At 45.2% G+C, this 18,784-nt stretch overlaps 1 protein-coding gene across 1 annotated transcript in view; it reads right to left on the bottom strand.

Annotated features, from left to right (window-relative positions):
• The window catches only part of TTLL10 (tubulin tyrosine ligase like 10), a 448,425-nt gene that overhangs the window by 304,778 nt on the left and 124,863 nt on the right, over window positions 1-18,784 (bottom strand). Inside the window, exon 4 of the mRNA XM_085609638.1 lies at window positions 8,716-8,905. Coding sequence (XP_085465764.1) covers window positions 8,716-8,905 — 190 coding nt within the window. The remainder of the gene's footprint in view (window positions 1-8,715; window positions 8,906-18,784) is intronic.

Here is an 18,784-nt window from a genome sequence, read left to right on the forward strand (position 1 = left end):
CCTCCTGCCTGAATCAGGTCTGTTGGCGAGTACAGAACCTGTCCCACTGGCACAACAAAGGAACCATACTTGCAAGAGTTCTGCAGAATGTTCGAATGGCAAAATATACTTTGTTCTTTCTTCCCTTACCTGTCAGGAGCACGGAGTCAGTGCTACAGCAGGCAGAGAGCGTGGCAGAATTATCGTGTACCGGGCTACAGCAGCAGGCCACCGGCAGTGCATACTCCAAGTCAGACGAGACCATTTCCGAGCTCCTGCTGGCTTGCCACCAGCAGATCATCATTCGGCAATCAGGTTTCTGTATACAGGAATCGAGAGGCAGGAGATTCATTTTGAGATCGGTATTCTCCCATCTGAATCAGGAGGGTTGGCATGTATGATTTACCCCATGCCTAGAGAAGAGAATTGATAAGGTCCCAATGCTATCTTTGCAACAGCTTCCTTCATTGTCTGAAGCACTGTATTTAATATCAAGGTTGCTCAACCATTCCAGGCGATGTGCCACAAAAGGAATATGCTACTTACCAGTATGCATCTGTTCTTGGCATGTAGAGCTGCAGAGTTGTACACTTAGCATAGATCGCCATCTGGTGTTGGGCCCGGATGTTTGCAGTTTGTTTTTGTTCTTTGGACAGTCTTTGGAAGTCACGAGTTCGGTGACTCCTCCTTCTGTCCGTACTGCGCATGGGCTTCGGCTCCATCCTCAGATTGTTTTTCGCCAACAGGGAAATGATGGAGCGTAGTAATAACAGTGAGAAACCCATGTGTGTTGTATCTAAATAAGATGGACTGGAACGGATACAGGTAGCCGGGGAGGCGGGTGGGCATGTACAACTCTGCAGCTCTACATGCCAAGAACAGATGCATACTGGTAAGTAGCATATTCCGTTCGAGGCATATGAGCTGCAGATTGTACACTTAGCATAGATTATATAGCAGTACCCAACCTTAGCGGCGACCACCGGTATCCGTTGCAGCGGTTTGAAAAAGTGTCTTTAGTACAGCCTGGCCCACACTAGCTTGCTGCTTGGAATGCACATCTACACAGTAATGTTTTGTGAAGGTGTGCGGTGTTGACCATGTGGCTGCTTTGCAGATGTCATCTAAGGGTATGTTCCCTAGAAAAGCCATAGAAGCCCCTAACTTTCTAGTAGAGTGGGCTTTAGGTGGAACAGATAATGTTCTTTTTGCCTTTTGATAGCAAATTTGTATGCACTTTACAATCCACCTAGCTATCCCTGATTTAGAGATGGGGTTGCCTTTATGTGGTGGAGAGAAGGAAACGAACAATTGTTTAGTCTTCCTGAAAGGTTGCGTTCTTTGTATGTAGTACAGCAAAGCCCTCTTAACATCAAGTGTGGGTAAGGCCCTTTCTGCAACAGATTGAGGTTGCGAGAAAAAGACAGGTAATTCCACCGATTGATTGAGATGGAAGGGGGAAATGACCTTGGGCAGAAACTTTGGATTTGTACGAAGTATGACCTTGCTGTGATGTATTTGTAGGAAGGGTTCCTGTATAGTGAACGCTTGCATTTCACCAACCCTTCTAAGGGAAGTGATAGCTACGAGGAAAGCTGTTTTCCAGGTGAGGAACTGTAGCTCACATTTATGCATTGGTTCGAAGGGTGGACCCATTAGCCGTGTAAGAACTACATTTAGATTCCACACAGGGGAAGGTGGTGCCCTGGGAGGAATTACTCGTTTAAGGCCTTCCATAAAGGCTTTAATAGCGGGCACTCTGAACAGTGATAAATGCTGTCTGTTTTGTAGATAAGCAGCAATGGCTGCTAGGTGTAGGCGTATGGATGAATATGCCAGGTTACACCTGTGAAGATGGAGCAGATAGCATATGATGTGCTGTATGGATGCATCTAAAGGGTTGATTGTATTGTTACGGCAGTAAATTACAAATCTTTTCCACTTTGCGGCATAGCATGCTCTAGTGGTAGGACGTCTGGCTTCCATGATAATGTTCATGCAATCAGGGGGAAGGTTAAGGTATCCAAATTCTAAGATTTCAGGAGCCAGATCGCAAGGTTGAGCTGAGCTGGGTCCGGGTGCCTGATTTCTCCATGGTTCTGGGTTAGGAGGCATGGGGACAGGTGCAGTTTTTGATGTGGTACCACCGATAGCTGTAGTAGTGTGGTGTACCACGGCTGCCTGGCCCATGTTGGGGCTACCAGAATGAGTGTGAGGGAGTGCTGCTGTAGCTTCCTTACCACTAACGGAATTAGTGGGAGAGGTGGAAAGGCATATGCAAATCTGCCTGACCAGTTCATCCATATCGCATTGCCTTTGGACAATGGGTGTGGGTATCTGGCGGCGAAGCTTGGGCATTTTTTGTTTTCGTGGGTGGCGAAGAGGTCTATCTGAGGATGCCCCCACTTTTGGAAGAATGGGTGAAGAACTTGTGGATGCAGTTCCCATTCGTGTAGTTGTTGCGTTTGTCTGCTGAGCAGATCTGCCATGGTGTTTTGTACGCCTGGAACGTGCTGTGCCAGGAGAAAGATGTTTTGGGGAATTGCCCATCTCCATATGCTCTGGGCTAAGCGGGAGAGCTGGGGAGAGTGTGTCCCCCCCTGTTTTTGGATATAATACATTGCAGTCATGTTGTCTGTGCGAATGAGGACTGCTTTGCCCGAAATCTGTTTTTGAAAAGATTTTAGGGCTAGAAAGATCGCCAAGAGCTCCAGATGGTTAATGTGGGGCGATTTTTGCTGTGGCGTCCATAGACCTTGCATTGTGAGGTGTAAGAGGTGCGCTCCCCAGCCGGAGAGCGATGCGTCCGCTGTTAGAATCACCTGAGGAACCGGGTCCAGGAACGGCCGCCCTTTGGAAAGGTTTGTGGTGTTCCACCACTGCAGAGAGTGATGGGTGCGGCCATCCACGAACACCAGATCCGTCAGCTGACCCTGGGCCTGGTTCCACTGTCGTGCTAGGCACTCTTGAAGTGGACGCATGTGGAGTCTTGCATGGGGCACTATGAAAATGCAAGACGCCATCATTCCTATGAGCTTCATAAACACTCTTGCTGGAAGAGAGTGTTGAGGAAGGAATGTTTTGCGCAAGGCTTGTATGCTTGCGATTCTGGCTGAGTTTGGATAGGCAATACCTTTGGAGGTGTCTATAGTGGCCCCGAGATATTGCTTTGTGTGAGATGGTAGGAGGTGGGACTTTTGGTAGTTCACCGTGAAGCCTAGCCGGTGGAGTAGTTGAATGGTGCTGTTGGTATGTTGCACACATTGGTTGTAGGACGCGGCTTTTATGAGCCAGTCGTCTAGGTAAGGGAAGATGTGAATATGTTGACGCCTGAGGTGTGCTGCTACAACTGCTAGGCATTTGGTAAACACCCGTGGTGCAGTGGTGACCCCGAAGGGGAGAACCGTGAATTGGTAATGCTGACCGTCCACCACGAACCTGAGGTACTTCCTGTGAGAAGGGTGTATTGGAATGTGAAAGTATGCGTCTTTCAGATCCAAGGTAGTGAGAAAGTCTCCCTGACAGAGGAGCGGGAGGACTTGTTGTAGGGTGACCATGTGGAAAGGGTCTGAATGTATGTACGCATTTAGAGGCCAGAGGTCCAGAATGGGCCTCAGGGTCCCGTCTTTCTTTGGTATTAAGAAATACAGAGAGTAGACCCCTAGATTTTGCTGATTGACGGGGACCTGCTCTATAGCGTGTTTTTGAAGGAGGGAGAGCACCTCCTGTTTGAGTAGTGTGGAATATTCTTGAGACATTGGACGGTGCCTTGGTGGGATATTGGGTGGGGTAGATGTTAGCTCGAGACAGTACCCTGACCGAATAATTTGGGTCACCCATTTGTCCGATGTTATGGATTCCCATGCGTGGATAAAGGTTTGTAGTCTGCCCCCGACCAGAGTGGGATGGTCTGGGGGGAGTGAAGGGAAGTCATTGTGCGGGCGGGGTTGCAGAACGGGTGGTGTTAGTTTTGCCCCTGCCCTTATTGTTGTTGCCTCTGTAACTACCCCTTTGGTAGCCCTTTGAAAAGGTATTTTGAGGAGGGGACTTGTAGGAGGTAGAGGCGCTATCGGTGGAGTAGCCTCTGCCTGTGCTACGAAAGGATGAGCGTCGAAAGGAGCGTTTAGGGGCCTGTGATTGTAGTGCCCCCATAGACTTTGCTGTGTCTGTGTCCTTTTTCATCTTTTCTAATGCTTCGTCCACCTTTGGCCCAAAGAGAGTTTGTTGGTCAAAGGGGTGATTTAGTATGGACGCCTGGACTTCAGGCTTGAACCCTGAGATCCTGAGCCAGGCATGATGACGAAGCAGGACACTAGTATTTATGGCTCTAGAAGCAGTGTCAGCTGCATCGAGGGCACACTTAATGGAGGTGTTAGTAATTAGTTTACCCTCCTGTATCAGGTCATGAGCCTTGCGTTTGTGTTTTTCGGGGAGGTGCTGCATAAGAGCCTCAAGCTCGTCGTAGTGTGCTCTGTCATAGCGCGCAAGTAGCGCCTGTGTATTTGCAATGCGCCACATGTATGCAGCTTGGGAGGCGGTGCGTTTGCCAGACGCGTCTAGAAGTTTGGATTCCTTATCTGGCGGTGGGGCTTCTCCTGAGGACTGGGAGTTAGCCCGCTTTCTAGCTGTGGACACAACTAGGGAATCTAAGGGAGCAGGGCCCTTAATGTATGCAGGGTCTGTGGGTGCCGCCTTGTACTTTTTTTCTATTCTAGGGTTCAATACCCTAAGTGGTGAAACCCTAAGGAGTCCTCTGGAGGAGACGGCCTGGATGGGTATAGGTCGTCCTGAGGCATATCCGGTATGTCAGGGTTTTGGTAGTCTTCCCATGGGTCTGGGGTCCCCGGTGGAGTGGGGTCCATTGGGGCGTCCGCCGGGTCATAATCTGGATCCCCGTAATCCGGATCTGGGGACGGGGTCAGGGAGTGATGAGGTAAGGGTGGCGGAGACCTGGGAGGGGGAGGGGGTGGAGGAGGTGGAGGAGGCGGAGGAGGAGGTAGTGGGGAGGGCACTCTGAGAGGAGAAGTAGCAGAGTCCTTCCGCTTGGGCGGTGGAGGAGGAGCTGGTGTGTCAAGACGTCTTTTCTTGACAACTAAAGTCAATAGCCCAGTCTTTGGATCTTTAAATAGAGTCTTTTGCAAAGGGTCTGGTGTAAAGAGGTCCAGTGGCACCGAATCGTCCGCTGGCGCCGATGTTTTCGGAGCTGAGGGTTTCGATGGTTTCTGTGCGCCATGCTTTTTTGGAACCTCCGTTTTTTTCGGCGTCGAAGGAGTTTTCGGCGCCGGAGCGTCGGTACCGACAGATTTGTGTTTGTGTTTTGTCGGCACCGAGAGTCCAGGCTTCGGCACCGATGGCTTCGGAGTCGAGCTGGGTATCACTTTCTTCGGTGCCGGATGGTGTTTTTCCGCACCAGGCGTCGGCTGGCTCGAGCCCGAGCTGCCGTGAGACTTCTGAGGCTTCGACACCGGGCCCGAAGGTGGGGTGATAGAAGCTGTGTGCTTGGTTTTACCCAGGCCTGCAGGCGAGGGTGTAACCTGAGTCTCTTTGGTTTTGGGCGCGGGGGTGGGAGGGGGTATAGTACTCACGACCCGCTGCGCCGGTGTGATGTCCTCCACGTCGGAGTCGTCGGCCTCGGAAGCGCTGACGACGTCATCCTCCTGCTCGGTGTGTAGTTGCCCCGAAGCTCCGGCGTCGTCTCCGAAGATGTCTGGTGGAGCTGCGGTCGATGAGTGCACCATGGTGCGTCGAGCTCTTCGATCCCGGATGGTCTTTTTTGATCGAAAAGACTTACAGGCGGGGCAGTCTCTAGCCTCGTGTTCTGGAGAGAGGCAAAGGTTACACACCTGATGGAGGTCGGTGTGGGGAAATTTAGACCCACATTTTGGGCACTTTTTGAACGGAGTCCTTTCCATCGGCCGGGACCGGAGTCGAGGAGGGCCCGAAGGCCGGTGCCGATGTACGGAATGGAGAAAAGTGCCGCTTCGAGAGATGAAGATAGATGAAGAAACTCGAAGAACGAGGATTTTCCGTCGAGGCTGGAACCGTAGAAGTTCGAAGCCGGAGCACGAAGTATCACATCCGAGCCCGATGGCGGAAAAAAAACAATCTGAGGATGGAGCCGAAGCCCATGCGCAGTACGGACCGAAGGAGGAGTCACCGAACTCGTGACTTCCAAAGACTGTCCAAAGAACAAAAACAAACTGCAAACATCCGGGCCCAACACCAGATGGCGATCTATGCTAAGTGTACAATCTGCAGCTCATATGCCTCGAACAGTCCAATTCATCATCATGGTCAAGCTCAGCTCTTCTCTGTAGCTTCTTGTTATGTTATGTTAAAGCGAATTGTAAAACGCTTGTATACCCGGAGGTATCATGCCGCTGGCATTGCTCAAACACAACTAAGAAGCTACCCGTAGTTATTAAAAAGCCATGTTTTCAGCTCCTTTCTAAGGGAGAGCAAGGAGGGTAGCGCCCTAATGTGCAGTGGAAGAAGATTCAAGACCTTGGCTGCACCTGTAATAAAGCTTCTTCCTCCCCAATTCATCCTCTTAAATCTGGGGATCACTGTTTTCTTGGCCCCTGAGGATCTGAGATTTCTAGTGGGTTTGGCAAACGAACGCCTGCCTCAGAAACTCAGGGCCAATGTCATGCAATGCCTTATAGGCTAAACAGAGAGCTTTACATTTAACGTGATTTCAGACTGGCAGTCAGTGTAGTTTGTGTATAGTCTGGGAGACTAAGTGAAATTTAGGAATATCAAGAAGTAAACTGGCTGCCACTTTTTGTAAAATCTGTAAGTTATTCAGATACTGTTCTTGTAGTTTTAAGCATAGGCCATTGCAATAATCTAGTTTGGACAGGACTAAAGCTGTAATGACAGTTTTTTGGCATCTATTGGAAGGAAAAGACATATCTTTTTGATCATACTCAAGTTGTGAAATGAGGATGAGACCACGTTGACCTGATTTCCTCAATTCTGTTTATCGTCAAAGACCACTCCCAAGTTCTTTGCCTTTTTCACAAGATTTGGAAGTGGTCCCAATTCCTCTGGCCACCAGGTAGGGGCCCAGAGTGAGGTGTAAATGCCAAATAAGATAAACCTCAGTGTTTCCTGAGTTCAGCTTAAGGCAGTGTGTGCTCATCCATTCACTGATTGTATGCATGTAATGTATATGGCATGTATATAGTTTCTGCAGCATTCCAAGATACACTGGCAAGGATGGAAAGGAAAGCAAAAGCCTGCCCACATATTGATTTATTTTTAACCAAGTTCTTGATGCAAAAGCCTTTGGCACAATATCAATGCCAGTTGGTTTTGAAAACCCTCACTTTATGCAAAATAATATTATGCACTTTTATAATTCTGTATCGAACCACACGGTGGATTCTTTGTGTTGATGATAAGAATCAAAATACATTTAGAATTGATTTCACATTCTGAAGCAGATAAGCCTGAAGGCAAAAGAGAAGACTCCACGACAGGAAGGGGCATTTTAAAAGCTGGTAGCAATAGCAAGACATGTCCAAGTCTTCCTTAGTGATAGGAGCCTTTTAATGGCACTGGCCTAAGTGGAGTCCCTTTCGGCCACCTCTTAAATTTAGGGACTCACTTAGAGGTTGGCAGTAATAGGACAGTGAACAGAATGTGAAGAGCTTCCATTTGCCAAAATCTAATTTTCCACCTGCATCAGTTACAGGTGGGCCAAGTGCTATGTTTCTGATGGCGGAGCAACTCCTAAGTCTGCTGTCGAAAACACCCAGCTCACCTATCAACAGGCTGATGTGGCATCAAGGAAAGGCTTTCCAACAACATGCAGACGTTTTCCCCTTTTTGGGAATATATACTGCAGAGATGAATGCCATGCAGACCATTGCAGTACAAGGCAGGAAGAATCTCTGTGTCCCCAACATGCTAGGATACAGAATATGTGCAATTAGTGAATTTGGTGGCAAAGCATATAAGTACAAAGAACTCAGAACAGTTCTAAGTGAAATCTGACATAGATTCGCCTTCTAAGAGTGGGAAAGGGTCTCCTACCCAAAGAAATATACTCATCTTTTTATAGGACATTCATACATTCGACATGGGTATGTGTTTCTTAGGACATGCACCAATAGGGAACAAGCAATAAGAAACATTTTACCACAGAATAATTCGAAGATTCTCTCATGGTAGCACTACATTGAATGTGCAGACATTCTCACAGTTAGTTCAGTAGTCCAATGCATACATTGTATGCACACAGTCTGGGACAGTTAAAGTGTCCTTGGTACACAGCAATGAGGTCTCTGGGAACCGTTCTAAGTTTATTTGTGTGAGTATTGCAATTCTTTATTTGGAATGAAAGAACAACAGTAGCGTAAGCCCCAATTTGTGATGGGTTTATGGTGAAAGGAGATCAGCTCCCTCAGTCTCTTATAGGAGATGGTAGTGGAAGCTATGCTAATCACCTCCTGTCAACACATAGTAGTAGAAGCTATCCCACCCTCAGCTCCCAAAGAGAGAAACCTCCCTTCTCTCCTCTACCCAGGAGATACCCTGGTCTTACCTGAACCGAAGACACGCTGCTCTCTTGGCTGACCAGTAGACCATGACCAGTGACTCTGAAATCACCCGCCCAAGGACACCATACTCTCACCCACACAGAAGACACCATACTCATGCCCACCCACCAGTGAGTTGAGGAAATCCATTGGTGGTAGTCTTTGATCAGGACCAATATGTTTTTCCTACCTTACACAGGTACCCTGCAGCCAGGTCTCCAGGGACTTGAAGTGATATTTCATGTCTCCATATGAAGTGGACACGAAACGGTAGGAATCGAAGACTTGTACAGTACCCTTCTGCCAGCGAGCGCCCAGGGTTCGCTGCCCCTCTCCAAGCCAGATCTCCACGTGGACCATGTCGTGGATCTGTCTCTTTCCTATAGCAGGAGCATAGAAGAGACAAGACATGAGGACTAGCACATATATTCACATAGGGGTAAAGTCATCCGTAGCGGTGTTATTTTTGCTTTCGGTTGTGGCGTTTATGGGTGAACCCCTTACAAAACTCTGATATAGAATGAAATGATTACGAGGTTAGGTGACATGATCTCCAAGCTTCAAAGAGAAAATGGACAGTATGTAACCTGAAATGCAAAGAGAACAAGCATTGGCATAGCCAATAGGTCTCGCTTTTGTGACCTTATAAGTATTTAGTTATGCAGCACAATATCCTTGGTGCAACAACATCAACTGTTGCATGGCTAAACAGTTATAAGGTCCCAAATGCGAGACCTATTGGCTATGCCAATGCTTGTTTAAGACTTGTGCCCTGAATATACTGTTCAGCACTGGACGTTAGCCTTTCAACCCTATGCAGGCAGTGTCCAAATGGCCCATAAGCATTAAGGAAAATTCAGCCAAAACATGTTTTCAATATTCACTAAAGACGTCCCAAAAAGTCAAAGTGGTAGCGAACAAGTCATGGAATGAAGAAGCTCGGGTTATTTGCTGGATAAGTGGCCCAAGGGAACAAAAGAAGGTGTTCAGAAGCTGGTCCTAACTCATGGCACAAAGCAAACATCTGTCAGTGATGGCCAAAACATTGTGGTCACTGTCTTTTGGCAAAAAGGAGAAATCTGTCCACAGTGGTTAGAGCCAGAGCCTCCCCCCCCCCCCCCCCATTTGTTATTTTTTTCTTCCTCTCGGTGTAACATTGATTTAATGGGTCACAGATGTACTCTTGCTCTATTGGTTATCTACATTGAACATGTTATTTGATGTAAAGCGCTTGGATACCTTTGGGTCTTGCCAGCACTATATAAAACTCTTAAATGAAATACATAATAAATAAGATGGTTCTAGTGTTTCTTCGATTCTGTTTTGGAACTAAGCCCGTGCTTTAAAACACCCCCAAATAAATAAAACAAAATGTATCTTACCCCAATAAGTAAGATAGCTTACTGCAACATCTATGACATTCATCCTAAACTGATGGACAACATGAGTACCATTCTGCTGCAAATCAGCAGGTAGTTAAAGTGCCTAGTGCCAGCCATGTCTGTGGGGAGCGCTGTATGGTTATTAGGCATCGGTATTTATTGCATTTCAGCATTAAGCATTGCTACGGATATAAAAAAAAATACAACAAAAAGTACAATTGGGCGGCAACACTTCACAAACTCCTTAGTCCAAGACCCATAAAAGAGCCCAATTAGGTAGAGTCTTTATGTTAGATTAAAAGCGTTCAATTTATTGGATGGTTGCAAAATAACTAACAAAATGGTGCTGGGGCTACTGGACCAAAATGCATTACATTCACCTTGCTAAGAACCCACGATTGGGACGGAGTTCGGGGATTTAAAAGTGATTTAACATGTAACACATCTAAAACATGCCACTTCATACACAGTAAACTAGACGAGTTAAACGAACACAGCAAAACATTTTTCAATACAACGAGGAGCGACAGTAGTACACGGCAGGGGCTTTAAGAAGCTGTCACCATCCAACGCGTTACTAAGGCGGAAATGAATACAGAGCTCCTTTTCAATGGCCTCACATGCCCATCAGGATTGCTAATCGGCCAGTGACACTGAGTCATCAGTATCGGAAACCGCATCCATCTTTAATCTTACGTTTTACAGCATTTTTACACATACCCTCTAAACAGTGCTTCCGGATAAGTCAGTTAAAATAAAAAAAAGCAGAGGGGTTAAAATTGATAACGTTTTCGCAAAGGTGGAGGATAGATTTGTATTATTCTACAATTACCTTTGAAAAAATAAAAAACAAGCCCGGGAGTTGTGTGCGTGCGCTAAAATGAAATAAACAAGCATTGCAGGGGAGTGGTAAGGTGCATGTAAATACCCGATTAGATGCCACATTTTATCCACACCTTGGTAAACAGCAATGTAGATGAAATAAACAATCGCTGCAGTCCAGTCCCTGGGATAAATGCAACGGCAATAGGTGCTTATACTGTGGTGTATACAAAAGCAAATAAAAGCAGACGGCCCCCTATTGAAAGTGAAAGTGCGGTGCTTTGTCTACATAAGTAATTTGACCCATGAAAAAACAGGAACACCGGGAGTGTCTTTGCTGATTTGGTGTGCGCGCTTAAAGGGTGCCCGTGAGTGATGCGCTTCAGCATTGCGCTTGGCTGCGTGTGCACGCACGCGTAACCGCAAGCTTTAGGCCTTTGCGGTCGGATTTCTAAAGCCCCACTCCTAAATGTCTCGCCAGACCAGCGCATGGCTGGCTCAGGCGAGACCTTAAAAGGTATATGGGCTCTACCCAGGAAATGAACATCTCAGACCAGAAGGACCTGGATGAGATTTTTGGGAGAAGAACATGATAGTTTAGTAAGAAGTAAAGATGATGCTCAGTTCTCACACATCACACAAAACGAATTACTCTCTTTATGTTGCAAAGACTCCTGTTGAAGATTATAACAATGTACAGTCTCTTGCGCGAAACAGCACCTGTAAATTCACTATTTATTGTGTCTGCACTATACTAACCTTATAGTTATGTTATGTGAAAGAAAAAATTGAGAAAATGTGTTTAAATTAAAAAAATGACGAGAGCAAAGAAATAAAAGGACAACTATTAAAGAAGAAAACTGAAAACTAAAGGACTAATCAACCAGCCCTGACACTGAAGCACAGTTGTTTTCAGGTGATCAGAAAATGTAATCATTCACATGGCAAGAGAGACAGTGACTTATATGGACTGAACCATTACCCAATGCAGTATGCTTTCATTGATGGATGAGGAGTGTAAAGGCCAGAACAATAGCAGAGGTGGTCTGACCGATAGGCCCTCTTTATATAGCTATATGGATATATATTTATGTCATTCAATATCTTTCTTTATCTAAAGATCAGGGAACATACCTGAGCCTGTCAGGCCTCCTGAAGAGATTTTAGAAAGAATTGTTACAGTCCAAATATTCTACCCCTGGAGTTTGTCATACAGGGTATTCAACACAAAACCCCTTCCCTACAAAGGAAATTTGTGAGATTTCATGTAACAAAATACTTGACTGCAGGATTTAACATGGTGCAATAACAATCCACCATTAAAAGCTTTCATAAGTATGCTACATTGCAAGGAAGTAATGCCTTCTGCCTTTATTGTAACTTTTCAGAATGACCAGACCATGCCTATGGCATCTGGCATAATCGTTCCCAGCGCAACAACCAGGCCTATATCTCTTATCATTGGCCTGTCACCGGAACCAACTCAGGTTTACTGTACGGTGCAGAAGCTTTCCCACAAGGCAATCATCAGGCATGCAAAATTACAGCTGAGAAAGCAAATACTATAGCTTTATAGCCCACGGACGAGGGCCTGAACCCAAATAATAGGCCCGAGCAGCGGCATCACTATGGGGGTGCGGACCGCACCGGGTGACACCCTCACATGGGGTGACGCCAACAGGGCCGGTGTGTGCAGAGCAACCTAATCTTTCAGGAGGAGGAGGTGCCTGTGCGCAGTGCACACTGTCTCCTCCTCCTCCGCCGTGTCTGTGCGCCTCTCTAGGCTCGAGTGCAGGCGTCATTCCCGCATGCGCATTGGGCCCTAAAAGTGCGCGTGACTGGCCTGCAGCAGCAGCACGAGTGACGAGGAGCAGAGGCACTGTCTTGACCACCGGTTTCTGGGCCGCCCGCCAACGTAGCCCCCCCTGTCTGCCACCAACACAGCAGGTGAGTCTCTCCCGCATCAATTGATTAATGATCGTGGGTGGTCAAGCGGTTATGCTGCCTGTGCTGTGCGAGTTGTGAGTGAGTGACATCTTGAGCAGGGCGGAGGGCGGAGGCAGTGCGGAGCGAGGTTGCCTGCCTCTGATCACTGATCACCGAGTTGTGGGCCCATCTTTTGAGCTGTCGGGAGGCCTGCAAAGACGACTTTCAGGCACAGCAGCTCTGTGTACATGCTAAGGCCTCTCACCTGCTAGCCCGGCAGTTCTTCTCTTACTGAAAACAGTGGCTGCAAGACGGGGTTCTCACTCTCTTTCCTCTCCTTTCTTTTATTTGCTTCCCTGTGAAATGGATCCAAAAAAGAAAATCACTTTTGCTGGGAAATCAATGACGTATTCTTCTGACATTTAATTCCAAAGTGCAGCATCGGGAATAAAAGTTAAAAAATATGAAAAAGAAATAACTAAATAAAGTAAGACAGAGTGGTAGCAAACTGGCCAGATTGATTTTATTCACACCCAAACACATTAGCGCCACTTTTACAGAGTTTGCCAGTGAAGCGCTATTTTTGTTGTCTTGGCTTTGTTTTCTCTGGGCTTGGAACTAATTCACCAATCCTGGAGGTACTGCAATGTGAGGATTGAAAAACAAAATTTGTACTGCTGCTCTGCATCTAGGGATGTTGTCTTTTTTTACCATACTGCTTACGTTTTGTAAGGATATAAGCAATGGCCATTGAAATAGGTCCATTCAGGGCCCTGTTGTCATGTCCTTAACTTTTCAGGCAATAGCACTCACTGATTTCTGAACAGTGAGTGTAAAAGCGTTAAGGTAACCATGTTGTTCCTGCTTACATTTCACATGGTTTGCAAAATTTTGCATTCCCTATGATTGTTTGCTTTTTCCAGGATGCTGTCACTTTTTTCTTGTAGACCACATATTGCTCTTGCCCAGTGCGTAATTTAAATTGAGCCGCATCCAGGTGTTTATAGCTGGCAACAATTGGGTTGTAGTTGAAGGCAGTCTGAGTTTTTCCGCAGTGGGGCAGTATGGTGTTCAGTGGGGGACAGGATGTGGCACTATGGCCAGAGCTGCTGAATTTGGAACTGGGGAACCAGGTTCAGCCTTAATAACCAGTCCAACTGAACAGACCACTCTCCTGAGAGAGCACTATCTCATGCTAGACCTTAGAAGGCTTCGCAAGACATTAGAAGCCCCGGTGTCGTAGCACCAGCAGGTGGACCCTAGCATGACAAGTGTAGGTTAACCTTCAAGGTTTGTCCACCACTATTCATATTGAAGTTCACCTCCAGTCTTGCGGGCAGGCCTATGAAGCAGCACACCCTAGAACAACAGTGACCCTGTCACTGAGACCACGGGACCCTTGAGCAGGGCCAGCTCTAGGGCGGTGCAACTGGTGTGACCGCACCAGGTGCTGACTTTAGGTGGAGGCATCATTTTTGCAAGTATATTATGGTTTTAAAAGCGCTTGCTGCCTCCTTCCTGGCCTCCAGCAATTTTCGGTAACAATAAAAATGTCATGATGACTCTGGTGATTAATGTTCTTCCTAGAGAGAGATCGGAATTTTGTCTAATAAAGATTTGACTCATGGAAAGGTAGCTCAGAGGGTTAATGTACCTGCTGCAAAGAACATGTACCATGCAAATCACAAAGCGCACATAATGTAAATAGGCTAGTGGGCTACTGCTTTTGTCAGAGAGATCCTTTTGTTACTTGCAGTTTATAAGTTAAAATCCTAACATAGAACAGTGAGCTATTAACTGTCATCTACTCCGCAGCAACACAAGTCAAAATTTGTATTAACTTTTGACACGTTTGAGCTACAAACAATTTATTAGTTTAAATGGTCAGATCATGCTGCAGATCTTGCATTATGAGGCAAATATGGCAGAGCCATTATTATTTAGAAAACATTTGCAAACTAGGATTTTTAGCCATTCATGTTTGAACTGCTGTTTTGGAAAAGGGAGAAGTGCTGATGACAGAAACTCCATGGCTCGGAGACAAATGGCTTGTGCTTCCACATTTTATCGTATTTGGGGACATTCTGTGATTAGAAGCATATCCCACTTTGTGAATACATTTTACTGTCAATAACTCCTTATAACCTTAAATAATCATGTGTATCTATTGGTTGATAAAACTGGGCAGTGAAACCAAACAAATACAAAAAATTGGGATGTTTGCGCATTCAGGTCCCACCTCTGGCTCCGCCCACTGATCCAATCCTTGGGGGATTCCTGCCCTCTGATTCTCCGCCCACAGCTCCCCTACTTTTTTCCCCCCACTTCGACCACTGATATATCGTGTTGCTGGATAGTGGGAACACCACGCCAGAACAAAGTACCATACCTATGATATTATAAATTCCAATAAACTGTTGACTATCAGGTAGCCCACTGTACAACCTGATTAATGAGTCATTATCACACTGTTGTTAACAGGCACATTTTGTAAATATAGGACCTACATTTACAAACGTTACTAAGGATTCTGTATGGTCCCGTTATTTGCCAACTGTGTCCACTGGCGGACTCGGAGCGGAGGAGGTCCATGCGGTAAGTCATGAGGGGGTGACACCATGAGTTACCCGCACCGGGTGACACCAACCCTAGTGACGCCACTTGGCCCGAGCCTCATGCGAGGACCTATAACGAGGGTGAGAGTCTTTAACAACAAGTATAGTTTGAAACAGGAAGGCTATAAGGCTATTAGAACATTCCACCCACTAAGGGTAGAATGCTCTAAATTAAAAAGGGAGAAACATAAAGACAAAAATTAGAATATTGGAGCCCTGGGCTTATACCAGTCATTATAAGCCAGCAGCTACTTCATTGCGTTCAATGGAATCTCAACATTCCAACGTTCTAATATCTGTCCGAAAAGGGCCTAGCAATGATTCTCACAGTGCAAATCTTCTATCCTCATGGTTTGTTGAGGTCGATCGCCTAACACCAAAACCCTTACCCACTAACGTATTGTGTGAGATTCTGTGTACTAAAATACCTGCAGACAGGCTTTAGCATTGTGTAATAACATTCCCCTACCACACACTTTTCACAGTTAGCACGTCAGATCTACTTGCTTTGTCATGATGCTTCCTTACATACAGATCACATCTAAAGAATCTAACATAATTTTTCCAAGCGAATCTATAAGGTTTATAGCCTCTAGCATTGGCTTGACACTATAGCCCCACAAACCTGGTGAGGCACCCTTGACTGCCAAAAGGGACAGGGTAGATCTAATTCTGAAAAAAGGGTTCCCTTTTGTGTAACTGCGTGAAGTGGAATATGACCTTGCTAATTGGGAAACTGCGAAGATGCACTAACCACAAATGTATGTACTCAAGAAACCATATAGGGATATTATTTAAAAGACTGAACACTTTCTTATATAAAAATGTCTAATTTTATTTTGTGCAATCAATCTGTAAGCATTCCATAAAATCATACATAGTATTTAAAAACATATTGCACACATCTTCAACTTTGTAACACATCCACAGGTAAATACATCTCTTCTTTCCAAATCTTTTAAAACAAATTCTAACACAATTTAAAACCTGTTCATGGCAGCAATTCATAAAAACAATTGGTGAAAAGTAATGTCTTTCAAGACTATTCATAGAAACAATTTACAAAAAACAATTAGTTAAAAAAGTACTGTCGATGCAGCATTTCAGTGGACTTGAGTTGGCTCACCCCACCTTCTTCAGGACACAATATTATAAAACACATACAATATCTAGGAAACAAAAAAATCAGATTCAATATCCTATTATCAAAACCTCACATTAGACATATTTACAAAACAGGCTCAACTGTGTATTAGTGCAGATCATTTCTCCTAACAGCTCATATCCACATTAACCTCTAAACTTACGATCTTACATATACAGCAGGAGCAATAATGTCTCCCAATCAATTAGTCCACTTTAAATCAGGTATGTTGAGTGTAAATGCATCTTGCCCTTTGTACTAAGAGTCATGAAGGGATTTTTTATCTTAAATTTAAATACATTATGCTCCCTCATGATAATAACCAATAGGCAAGCTCCTGATACATCATATCTCTACCTTTATTTCCTGCCAGGACACTACTGTCTTTGTCATAACTTTTTGTAATAAGCAGGTCAGACCTATGGCATCAGATACACCTTTTCTCAGTGCACCCATCAGGTCCATAGCTTATCACCATAACCAACTCTGGCCTACTGTTTTGAGCAAACATTTTCCCATAAGGCGATCATCAGGCACTCAGTCCTAAAATTACAAAGGTATACAAAGTTACAGTTGGCTAATTAAAATACTATCTCCCCTAAGAAGGCCTACAATGATTTTTACAGAGAAAATCTTCTGTATCCATGGTTTGTCCTGGGGGTAGCCAACACCAAAAACCCTTGCCTATTACAGTAATCTGTAAGATTCTATTTCACAAAAATCTTCTCTGAAGACTTTCAAGCAGAGCAATAACAATCCACCCTTTCATAGAATTCGGTTAATATACGCTTTTCACAATTAATATGTCAGGCCTACTGTCTTTATTGTAATATTAAACAGATCAGGCTATAGCCATGATCATCGGCTTACCATCATAGCCAACTCAAACCACAATTTAGGCCTAATCAAATCCTGTACTCCAGAAAACCAACATGTGGTGGAGCTTAAGCCCTTCTCTCAGTAGTATTCTGAAAACAATATGTTGTTGATTGCATAAAGTCTGGCAACAGCTGTGCTGTCAAACCAGACCTAAAAATGGCACTGGGCAACTAAACTTTTAATGGTACATCTGGCGCATAATATAATAAGACAATGTGCGAGCCCATGGACACTGTCTAACAGAGTTGTGAAACAAATTTATTGTGTAAGACAGATGCCTTCATCATTGCAGTTTGAAAACGTTGGCAAACTTATCTGAGTGTATGTTGACAAGCAGTGTGTAGTATCCTGCATTTTTTATGAAATGTATTTTACACTTCCTGCTCAGCCAGTGCCTGTGCTCTGTGCCCAATAGAATGTTGGAGTCATGATGTGCCTCAGAATGTTGGGACACAGAGAGGTGAAGCGACAGTTGGACATCTTTATAGATAAAAGTTAAATGTCCCTGCAGGTGTCACTTCACTCCCACAGCTCTTTCTTGGTCTGGAGTTTTGTTTTTATCTTTCGATGACCTTTTTCACTGTGTGTGCCTCTGGCCTCTCGGCAGCAGCAGGCACAAAGGTGCTTGTGGCACAGGCAGACTTGCCTCGTCCAGGGGGAGATCCTGTTTATTATCTCTTATGGTGGAAGAGTGACAACTCTCCCTGCCCTATATAAGGCAAGCTTCTGCAAACACTGTGAATGGTTCTCTCAGTACAGACTACACTACTGGTCAGAGGGTGGAATATTCACCCTTGCCCAGTTCCACAGCGTTGTCTATGTGAACATGGACCCCTATCCAGTTGTTCTCAATTTCCATAGAACTATAGAACTTCTTCAGAGAAACAATTGACTGTTGACTAATTCCTAATGTTGCCAGCACAGAAAACATTTTAACAGGTGCAGGTTTTACAGCCTGTCAGACCACTTAATGCATGCTGGATACTGCTCACCTCCGCTATCACCGTCACTTCACCCTCCAGTACCACCACCACCATCAATCACCCCACCATCAATCACCTCTCCACACAAGGAACTTCAGTAACACATACGATTAGAATAACACAATCAGCCCTCCCTGCCTGCCACACGCCATATAACATGGGATCCTAACATGGGGAAAAACCTTCAGCTTCATCAAATATACAAATTACCCATTTCTTTGTTTGATTTAATTATCATTAAGTGTCCAATTAAAACCTTTCCAGAAAAGTGTTAAAAGATATACTCGTACGTAATTAGTGCAGGGAATTTGTTTCCAGAGCTGGAGAGACTTAAAAGCACTTTTCAAAGCTCTCTGCTCTTCAGGAGGCATGCCACCATCTTGGCATTTGCTTATCACACAAGTTTATTGCCTATTTTGGCTTCTGCCTGAAATCGGAGCCTAATTACATCAACCCATTTCCAAAGACCTGGCTTGTATCTCCTTCAAGTTCCTGGCAAACGAGGAGT

Source organism: Triturus cristatus, chromosome 1_2 (assembly GCF_964204655.1).
Source record: "Triturus cristatus chromosome 1_2, aTriCri1.1, whole genome shotgun sequence".
In the NCBI taxonomy this organism is placed as follows: domain Eukaryota; kingdom Metazoa; phylum Chordata; class Amphibia; order Caudata; family Salamandridae; genus Triturus; species Triturus cristatus.